The following is a 10,677-nucleotide window of genomic DNA, read 5'->3' on the forward strand; positions in this document are numbered from 1 at the left end:
GATTTATAGATTTAATACAATACCAATCAAAATTACAACAGCCTACTTTATAGAAATAGAAAAGGCAACTACCAAATTTGTTGAAAGGGAAAGTGTACCTGAAAAGCCAAAAGCATTCTAAAAAAGAAGAGTGATATGGGAGGAATTCATTGCCTGACCTTGAAACATATTACAAAGTGCAGTGGTCAAAACAGCATGGTATTGGCATAATGATAAACACATTGATCAGTGGAATAGAATTGAGAGACCAGAAATGAACCCTTACTTTTATGGCCAACTGGGTTTTGTTAAAGATTTGTTTATTTATTTATTTCTCTCCCCTCCCCCCCATCCCACCCCACCCCACCCCACCCCACCCCACCCCGGTTGTCTGTTCTGTGTCTATTTGCTGCGTCTTCTTTGTCCACTTCTGTTGTTGTCAGCGGCACGGAAGTCTGTGTTTCTTTTTGTTGTGTCATCTTGCTGCATCATCTCTCCGTGTCTGCAGCACCATTCCTGGGCAGGCTGCACTTTCTTTCGCGTTGGGCGGCTCTCCTTACGGGGTGCACTCCTTGTGCGTGGGGCTCCCCTACATGGCAGGGCACTCCTTGCACGCATCAGCACTGTGCATGGGCCAGCTGCACATGGGTCAAGGAGGCCCGGGGTTTGAACCATGGACCTCCCATGAGGTAGACAGACACCTTATCCACTGGGCCAAGTCCACTTCCAGGCCAACTGGGTTTTGACAAACTTACCAAGTCCGTGTTGATGGGACAAAACAGTCTCTTCAACAAATGGTGCTGGGAGAACTGGATATCCATAACCAGAAGAATGAAAGAGGGCCCCTATCTAACTCCCTATACAAGAATCAGCTCAAAATAGATCAAATACCTAAATATAAAAGCTACTAGAAGCTACTAGAAGAAAAAGTAGGGAAGCATCTTAAAGACCCTGTGATAGGTGGATGTTTCTTGGACCAACAATAAAATGAGCAAAAGACCTGAATATACATTTGTCCAAAGAAGAAATACAAATGTTGAAAACACACATGAAAAAATATTCAACATCTCTAGTGATTAGAGAAATGCAAATACAAAATACAATGAGATGGTATTTCACACCTATTAGAATGGTCACTATTAAAAAGACGGAAAAACTACCCATGTTGGAGAGGATGTGGATTGATAGGAACACTTACTCACTATTGATGGGAATGTAGAATGGTACAGCTACTGTATGGCAGTTCCCAAAGAAGTTCAATATAGATTTGCCATGTGATCCGGCAATACCACTACTGAGTGTGTGTGTTGTGTATCCAGAAGAACTGAGAGCAGTGACAAGAACAGACATCTGCACAGGCATTATTCACAATTGCCAAAAGATGGAAACATCCCAGATGTCCATCAACTGATGAATGGATAAACAAGCTGTGGTGTATGCACATGATGGAATATTATGCAGCAGTAAAAAGAAATGAATTTGTGAAGCACATCACAACATGGAAGAATCTGGAGAACATTATGTTGAATGAAGCAAGCCAGACACAAAAGGACAATTACTGTCTTGCTACTATGAACTAAATATACTGTGTAATCTCATGGAGTTAACAACTTAAATCTGTGTTACCAGAAAATAGAATGAGGTTAGAGAATGCAAAGCTGAGATTTAACTTGTGCAGAATTGGTAAAAAGGTTTTGTATTAATCTTAGAAAATGAATAGTAAAGGTGAAAGCACAACATAGTGTTTGTAACTAGCAGTGCTATTATATGAGTTTTACAGTGGTTGAACAGGAAAGTCTAAGGTCATGTATATTACTAAGAGGCAAGCTAATAAATGTAACATGGGACTGTATAGCATAGTAAAACCTCATGTGAAATATGAATATGGGTAATATTGCATGTATCAGGGTGTTTTACTTTGAAACTGAACAAATGTTACAAGATGTTAATATCAGACAGAAAAGCACATTATACTAAATGAAAGATACCAGACACAAAGTACTATATATTTGTTGGAAACTGAGGCACAGTGCCCTCTAAAGGAGAGACGTGCTGTCTCCATGCTGGTGCTGTCTCCATGACTACACTTGCAACCTAAGGAAAGCCGTGATTGGGAGTTCCCAGCAAATGGGTTGAAGCTGTTAAAGGCTGAAAGAAAAGATGAGCACATACCTTTTTTAATGAATAGAACACTTAGACTTTGTACCTTGAGATAAGATTTTTTAAAATTCCTTAGACTATAGGTAATCTGATAGTTAATACGCGTTGCTCCTTAATGTCACGTAGGCTAGTGTTTGTGTGTAGTGGCACGTAGGCTACCTATACCTGCTTCTTTGTACGTACACTGGGGTATATAAGATCCCCTTGTAATCAATAAATTTGTCTGATGAGCTTGAGGCTTCAGTGCTCTCAGATCCCCTGATCCCAATCTCTCTTTGTCTTTCATTCCCGATACCCTTCGGGCCTGCGACTTCGATATATATTGTATGATTCCGTTTATGTAAAATGTAAATATAAATAAATTTATAAACATGAAATTAGATTAGTGGTTATGCCAGGCTGGGGGAGGATAGAGGAATTAAGAAGTGACTGCTGTGTGGTGTGGAGTTTTTCTTTTTGGAGTAATGAAATCGTTCTAAAATTTTTTGTGGTGATGAATGCAAAACATTGTGAGTATACTAAAAGCCATTAATTGTACACTTTGGATGGTTTGTATGTTATGTGAATATATCTCAATTAAACTGCTTTTTTAAAAAGGCAACCTTCAGGAGCTGGTTGTGAACTGATGATGATCAATCTTATAACAATTTTATTCTTTAGAGGTCCTGCTATTCTTCTTGTGCCTTCCCTATCTGCACATGAACACACATTATAAAATCACAGTGAGTATGGACAGTTGAACTTGGGAAAGGCTGTCTGTCTTGCGGCTGAGGATGAGGACCCCAAATAAAGCCCCTAAATAAATGATTATTACTCTTCAAGCTGGACTTGTCTTAATCTTTCCTTGGTGTCACATATCCCTCTCAGTTTGGCGGGAGGCTGTTGTTTTCACACAGTTGCCTGTAATACTCAGGCCACTGCTACTTGTTTTAGATTAATTTATTACTTTTCTAGTTTCTTTTTTTTTTTAACTATGAGAGCTGACAACTTTATTTTCACATTTCACAATACAAATGAAAATTACTTCTTTTTTTTTTGTTCCACTATTCCCCTCCAAAATTACGCTCTTTGATAGGAAGGGGGAGCAAGTCTTCCTTGTCATGCTGTTAGAAAACACCCAGAGTCACACACCATATCTCCTGGTGAAGTAGAACAATGTAAAACTGACTCAAAGATGCTCCCCTCTATCCTTATCTGGCTGGCCAGGTCATTCCTGGCCGAGTAGGCACCATCATGGGACGGGCAGGAGGTCTCATCATGGGGGGTCCAGGCATCATCGGCATGTGACCTCCCATGGGTGGCCTCATTCCAGGAGCAGGTCCCACTGGCATCATCCCAGGAGGAGGAGGGCCCATCATGGGCATCATGGGAGGGCCCCCCATATGGGGTGCTGACATCATTCCAGGGCGAGGAGGTCCTGGGAGACTGGGAGGAGGTGTGATCATCACCCCTGCAGGAGGAGGAGCAGAAAATGGAGTAGGAGGTATCTGCCCTTGTTGAAATGAAGCCGTTGTTTTGTCAATCAGGCTCTGAGCCTGCTCTTCCATCCATTTCTGATTGTAGTCTTTCACATTCTCTTTGTGTTTCCTACCACCGCAGTGTGTCTTTCTCACAGATGGAGAGTCATGGGTAAGGTAAGTATTGCAGTAGTTACAATAAAACTTGGGCGTGTTGCTCTGCTGGCCGTTGATCACTCCATTTCCGCTGCGTGGAAACGACCTTTCTAGTTTCTTAAGTTGGCAGATTAGGTATTGATTTGAGATCATTCTTCTTTTTTAATGTAGGTTATTTATAGCTCTGATTTTCTGAGAACTGCTTTTGCTGCATACCATAAATTTTATTTTATTTAATTTTTTTAAAGATTTATTTTATTTATTTCTCTCCCTCCCCCCCCCCCCCAAGTTGTCTGTTCTCTGTGTCCATTTGCTGTGTGTTCTTTGTCCATTTCTGTTGTTGTCAGCAGCACGGGAATCTGAGTCTCTTTTTGTTGCATCATCTGGCTGCGTCAGCTCTCCGTGTGTGTGGCGCCATTCCTAGGCAGACTGAACTTTCTTTCGCACTGGGTGGCTCTCACAGGGCGCACTCCTTGCGCATGGGTCTCCCGTACGCAGGGGACACCCCTGCGTGGCATGGCACTCCTTGCGCACATCAGCACTGCATGTGGGCCAGCTCCACACGGGTCAAGGAGGCCCAGAGTTTGAACCGCGAACCTCCCATATGGTAGACAGATGCCCTATCCATTGGACCAAGTCCGCTTCCCCCATAAATTTTAGTATGTCATATTTTTATTCTTGTTAATAAGCTTATTGGCTTATTGAGTATCTGAAACCATGGGCAGGCTAAAACTGGTTTGTCTTGACTTCCTTCTTCTGTGACCTTTTCTTCTGGGCTTGTTTTGCAAGCAGCCAAGCTGAACCATGAGTGCTATAACTCGTGTGTGCGTGGAAATGCAGGCTCTGTCCTTCAGATGACCTTTGTAACATCAGGAACCAATATCACCTCCCTCAGAACTAAAACCACGAGGACGGAGACATCAGAAACAAATCAAATGTCCGTGGAAAATATGGCCTAAAGTCCACTCTACCACACATGGACAACACTGTAATCAACCGATTGGACTATGCCGAGTCAGAACTCCCCACTTCTGTCCCTGCCTCCCACCTCCCATTCCCATGAAATTTCCCTTAGTTTTAGACTGGGGAGACAGATTTGATCTTTGCCTCCTCTCTCCTTGCCAGTTGACCTCACAATAAAACTTTCTTTTCTCAAAATCCTGCTGTTGTAGTAATGGCCTTTGTGAGTGTTGGGCAGCAAGCCCTGACTCAGTAACAAATTTTAGTGACCATGAAGGGATGTCTGGTGTCAGGACCACCTGCCCAAGGTTCTGCAGTCCCAGTGGGGCATAGGCCTTCCTCACCAACCCTGAGTGGCCCCTGGACTGGTTTTTCTAGAGGCTTGACAATTGGGGTGTCCTCTGCTCTGGCTTGGCATTTCAGACCCTTCAGCACTATTTTCAATTTTGAGGAAAGAAATAGTTCTTGGAATGGATGTCTTTTGAGTAAGTTCATATGAAGGCCTATTCTCTTGTTCACTATTTGTTTGTTAGGATTGTTGGTTAGAGTTCCACCTTTTGAATAGGTCTTGTCCTTTAGGGTTAGAGTTCTCTTCTAAGAGCAGGAAAGATCTTTTGTTGAGTTAGGGTCCCAAGGACCCACCAGAGCCAAAGAAGACAATATATGAAAACAGACCATCACGGGAAAGATCCCCAGAACCCCCAATGACTATCCCAAAGAATCACCCTTTGATAGTGTTGCTGGATTTCCTCTAGGTTCTTAGCTATATTACAAAAAAGAATTTAAGAACAGCTGGTTTAGTAAGGCCAGAAGTTTATTAAGGAAATGAGAGAAAAGAATAGAAATGGGAGAAAATTACAGATTATGGGTTCCCAGGTGTACTCGTGGGCTGACCCAGGCAGAAAAGAGAGATTTAGCCTCTGCACATGCTTTATTTATTTATTTTCCTCTCTGAGCTATTTTTTAAATTTTTTTTTTTTTTAAAGATTTATTTTTATTTATTTAATTCCCCTCCCTTCCCCCGGTTGTCTGTTTTCTGTGTCTTTTTGCTGCGTCTTGTTTCTTTGTCCGCTTCTGTTGTCAGCGGCATGGGAAGTGTGGGCGGCGCCATTCCTCGGCAGGCTGCTCCCTCCTTCGCGCTGGGCGGCTCTCCTTATGGGTGCACTCCTTGCGCGTGGGGCTCCCCTACGCGGGGGACACCCCTGTGTAGCACAGCACTCTTTGCGCGCATCAGCACTGCGCATGGGCCAGCTCCACATGGGTCAAGGAGGCCCAGGGCTTGAACCGCGGACCTCCCATGTGGTAGACGGACGCCCTAACCACTGGGCCAAAGTCCGTTTCCCTAAAAATTTTATTGAAGTATATCATTTATACATGAACACACATAAACAATAAGTGTATAGTAAAGATTGTGAACTTAAAAAATAAACATACATAACATCACACTGGGGTCTCATACATCACCCCTCCACCAACTCTTTGCATTGGTGTGAAGCATTTGTTACAAATTATGCAAAAGCATTGTCAAAATATTACTACCAACTATAGTCCTTGTCTTACATTTGGTGTATTTTCCCCCCAACCCATACTATTTTTTAAATGTATTTTTTGTTACATATATTGTGAACTTGCAAAACAATCACACAGATGTGTAGATTTCCCATACAACCCCACACCCTGGTGGAATATTTGTTACAGATGAGATAATTTCATCAGACTATTACTACCAATCATGGTCCATAGCATACATTTGGCATACTTTTTCCATACACCTCTATTATCAACACAGTATAGCTTGGCATTATGCAAGAATATTATAGTATTGCTGTTAACCACAGTCTATAGATCATACCAGTTGTAGTTTTCCCATGTTTCTCCATATTCCCATCACCCTGCAATAGTGATGTATATCTTCTCTAGCTCACAGAAGGACTCTCTTGCATTTGTACCCTTAACCACAATTCTCAACTGCCTCTGGATTCACTGTTATTCAGTCCCTAGAGTATTCTTTAGTTTACTTTCTATTGACATTTACTTCCCCAGACTACCTTTTTCAGTCACAGTCCCATTTATAAACCAGTTGTTACTCACTATAATGTGTTACTATCAACTCTATCCATCTCCACACTTTTGCAGTCAAGTTAATTAAAACTTCTACATACATAAAAGTATCCGTAGTTCTTCTCATCCCTCCTCTTATCTCCTTATAACCTATACTCTAGGTTATAATTCCATGTGTTTATTACTTGTATTTAGTTCATATTAATGAGACCATGCAATATTTGTCCTTTTTTGTCTGGCTTACTTCGCTTAGTATAATGTCTTTAAGATTCATCCATGTTACCACATACGTCCCAATTTCATTTCTTCTTATTGCAGCATAGTATTCCATCACACGTATATACCACATTTTGTTTATCCATTCATTGGTGGATAGACACTTGGGTTGTTTCCATCTTTCGGCAATTGTGAACAAAGCTGCTATGAACATTGGTGTGCAGATGTCTTTTTGTGCCACAGTTTTTAGTTCTTCTGGATATATTCCTATATATGGGACAGGGTTCCATGGTCACATGTTTCATGGCCAAGTTTTCCTGCCAGGTTTTAGATTCGTCTTCTCATTCCCTAAACTAGCCTGCCTCAACTCCCCTTTCAGAGGGTTTACACTCTTATTCTTAAGGGGGTGCTGAAGGATGATGGTCATTCTTCTGTAATTACTTCCTGCTGACTAGAGACAGTAGGCCCTACCTGACAAGGTGTAAAACCCTCTTGCTACTCTGTTGTGGTTGGGGGAAGACAAATCTGGCATCCTGGGTGGAGCTGGATGAAATCTCTGTATGGCTAACAAGGCATTGATTCTGGAAGAAACAAACTTAATTAGAATTTTGAAGATATGTGGTCCTACTAAATGGATACTGGACTACAAGAGTAGGAAAGCCCAGGCACCTCCTTGGCTGCATCCTCCTAAAGTTGGTGGGCTTCATCTTGCAGGTTTTAAATGCTGTTTAGGACTATTTCAGAATAATTTACATGGAGACACCATTCCTCCATAAGGAACAGTCATGTTCCTCCCTGTTCTCCTGGTAGCATGTTAAGTGCTCTGTGATTCTGCAACACAACAATAGCTAGAAAGTCCATTTGCTGTCTTAGAGCTTCTAAGGCATGGCTAGTTTTTCTATGCTGTTAGCTCTAGGGAAAGATTGTAATAGACAGTGGGGTTTGGTATAAATTGCCAGTTTCAGTTTTCCATGGTGGTGGTTGTGCCTAAGATAGCTAAGAGAGGGATGAGAAGAGGCATTGTCCTTTTAGTTATTGTATAGGGAAAAAATACGTGAAACTGAAACAGGCCAGATTCCTTAAGGTGTATTTGGCTTGTCCTTCCCCTAACAATATGTGTTTGGGCTACAGTTAAAGCGAACAGCTGGCGTTGACATAGATACTACTAAGCTTTGTCACTTGAAGAGGTATTTCAGGCCGTCTAATGACTGGCACTCATATGTCCCATCAGGTGCTTCTAGTGAGCTGGCACTTTCTTGGGCAGCTGACTTTACTTGAGATAAGTGCACCCAACTGGTAATTCCTTTACCTTTAATAGCTGTGGGAGTGATCAAAATCACAGAGAAGGTCCCTTCCATTTTGGCTCTAACTGAGGGTGAGGCCTGTTCTGCCAGGTTTTGATCAGAACCTGGCTTAGCAGGGAATAAGTGTTACTGGATTTTTTTTTTAGGTTCTTTGACTATGCTGCAGAAATGAATTTCAAGAGCACCTTGGGTGAGTTAGGCCAGTAATTTATTCAGGTAAGGAGGGAAGAGAAATGGGAGAAAATAACAGATCAGAGGTCCCAGGTAGAGACGAAGGGGCTGAAAAGTGATAAAGAGGGCTGGTTTACAGGCTACAATTTCCCATTATAGGATATAAATTTCCAGGTTTTATTTGTGTGGCCAGAGGAAAAATGGCGAGAGCAGTGCGCAGAGGGCAGGAACAGTTCCACAGGTGAGAGAGTGCACGAAAGAGAGAGCTTAGGCCCTGTGCCTGCCTTTTTGAACTTTTGATTGTCCCACCCCTTTGTTAATGGCAGGGGAGGAGTTCCAGCTGTTCACTGTTTTGGTTGCTTATTTCCCCCATCAGTTTCCCAGGAGGGCTCCTTAATAAAGTCCTTGGGGAATATCCAGGCGTCTCCTGGCTTCCAGAAGTCTTATTCTGATTGGCATAGTCTTGGGGAGGGTCTTCCAGCAGCCATCTTGGTGTTACTAATGCTACGTGGATTTCTTGCCAGCTTCCAGATCCATCTATTGGTTCCCTATCTTACTAGCCTGCTTCATAAGGGTTGGGTATGACCAGATGAATTGGTATTACAAAGCTATTGACTGTTCATAAGTCTTGAACTAGCAGGTGTCATTGGACTTTTTTTGCAGGAAAAATGGGCATGTTGCAAGGAGATTGGCAGGGGATTAGTATGCCATTCTCCAAGAACTTTTTTAACCATGGGCCAGAGACCTTTAACAGCTTCCTCCTTGAGGGTGTACTCCTTTCTATGATGGTAGGGATGGTTAGTATTATAAGTAGTGAAAACTGGGGGGACCCAGAGGGCCCTTCCAGGTATCCCAATTTCCCAGACAGTAAGATTTATTTACTATTGATTTCTTGGGGTATAGCTGTTGAGGAGATCCCTAGTTTCTTATCTAGAGTCATGGCTAAACACAGAGTTCCACATTCTTCTCTTGAGCGCCAGGCTACAGGCACCTTAGAAGTTTTATGTATCCCTGCTAGTTGGACACAAGCCACCAGAGTATGAAGTAAATCCCATCCTAGTAATGGGGTGGGACATTCAGGGACAATTAAAAAATTGATGGCTTATGATTAGGTCTCCTATTTGTCAGAGGAGAGGCTCAGTAAAGGCTCTAATTTCAGATTTACCATCAACACCCACTACCACACAGGTTTTGGAGGGGAGGGATATTTGGAGTAACAGGTCAGAACTGAATAGATGTCTCCCATATCAGTCAGAAAGTCAGTCTTTTTATCTGCCATATTAAAGGTCACCCAGGGCTCCTCCAGTTTAATGTTCCACTGAGTCATCCAAGAAGCCATTTCTTGCCCTGGACCCCTTCAGTTTTCCCAGCCACTCCCAGTAGGGCCCTGGGCTCTTCTCTGCACCTGCTTCAGGGTTCAGCACACTCCCAAGATCAATGGCCTATTTTCCTGCATTGGGGCGGGGACCGGGGGGCTCCTTACGGGGTTGTAGTGGTTTAGGGCAGTCTTCCTTCCAGTGACCAAGCTCTCCACATTTGAAGCAAGATATCGATGCTTTGGAGCTCAAGCCAGGGTGACCCTGAGGTGGCAGGCTGCTGCTCATGGCGATTGCTACAAGGTGAGCCTTCTGCCTGTCTCTCCTTACCTTCAACTCCTCAATGGCCTCATCGCGGTTGTCAAAGGTGAAAAAAGCTGCTTCTAAAGGAAAACATTGTCCCAACTGCTTTTTACATTGAGCTAAATCTGCCAGGGAGAAAGGAACATTGACTCTAATTGTTTCCATGTCTTTATTTTTTACTTCCTTTATTGGGTAGAGGCCGTTTTTGGGTCCCCTGGTAGGGTAAAAAGATGCCCCACTCCTGGTGACTCCAGCTCAACTAGCCATGGGTGTATGAAGTGGGCATGCAGAGGCTAGAGGTGAACCCATCGGAGGTTTAGGCTTGGAAACCAGGCTATAGTAAGGGGGAAAACTGAGGAGGGCATCATCTAAGATATTACCTTCGTTCTCAGGATCTCTCTTCTCTGGTGGTGGTTTCACTTTCCAAGCATAATACAACCTGCAAGATCCATTTAAACCCGTGTCCTGATATAGAGCCATAAGAGTTGGACGATTGCTTGGATGGGACTTATTAACCAAACTAAATGCACAAGTAACTTTCTCATCAGAGAAAATAAACATTGAGGTTCCTTCTGAGCAAGTATGTCCTTTCCA

At 42.8% G+C, this 10,677-nt stretch overlaps 1 protein-coding gene across 1 annotated transcript; it reads right to left on the bottom strand.

The window, feature by feature from the left end:
- Positions 1 to 3,314: 3,314 nt before the first annotated feature.
- LOC101414861 (U1 small nuclear ribonucleoprotein C-like) lies at positions 3,315 to 3,905 on the bottom strand. The gene has a single exon (XM_058284571.2). It carries the CDS (start codon positions 3,903 to 3,905, stop codon positions 3,330 to 3,332), a length of 576 nt encoding a protein of 191 aa, XP_058140554.1. The 3' UTR covers positions 3,315 to 3,329.
- Between the last annotated feature and the right edge of the window lie 6,772 nt (positions 3,906 to 10,677).

This window comes from Dasypus novemcinctus, chromosome 2, assembly GCF_030445035.2.
Source record: "Dasypus novemcinctus isolate mDasNov1 chromosome 2, mDasNov1.1.hap2, whole genome shotgun sequence".
Taxonomy (NCBI): Eukaryota; Metazoa; Chordata; class Mammalia; order Cingulata; family Dasypodidae; genus Dasypus; species Dasypus novemcinctus.

Excerpts from the sequence above, each read along its gene's own strand:
- LOC101414861 (XM_058284571.2), bottom strand. The coding sequence starts at position 3,905 with ATGATCTCAAATCAATACCTAATCTGCCAACTTAAGAAACTAGAAAGG.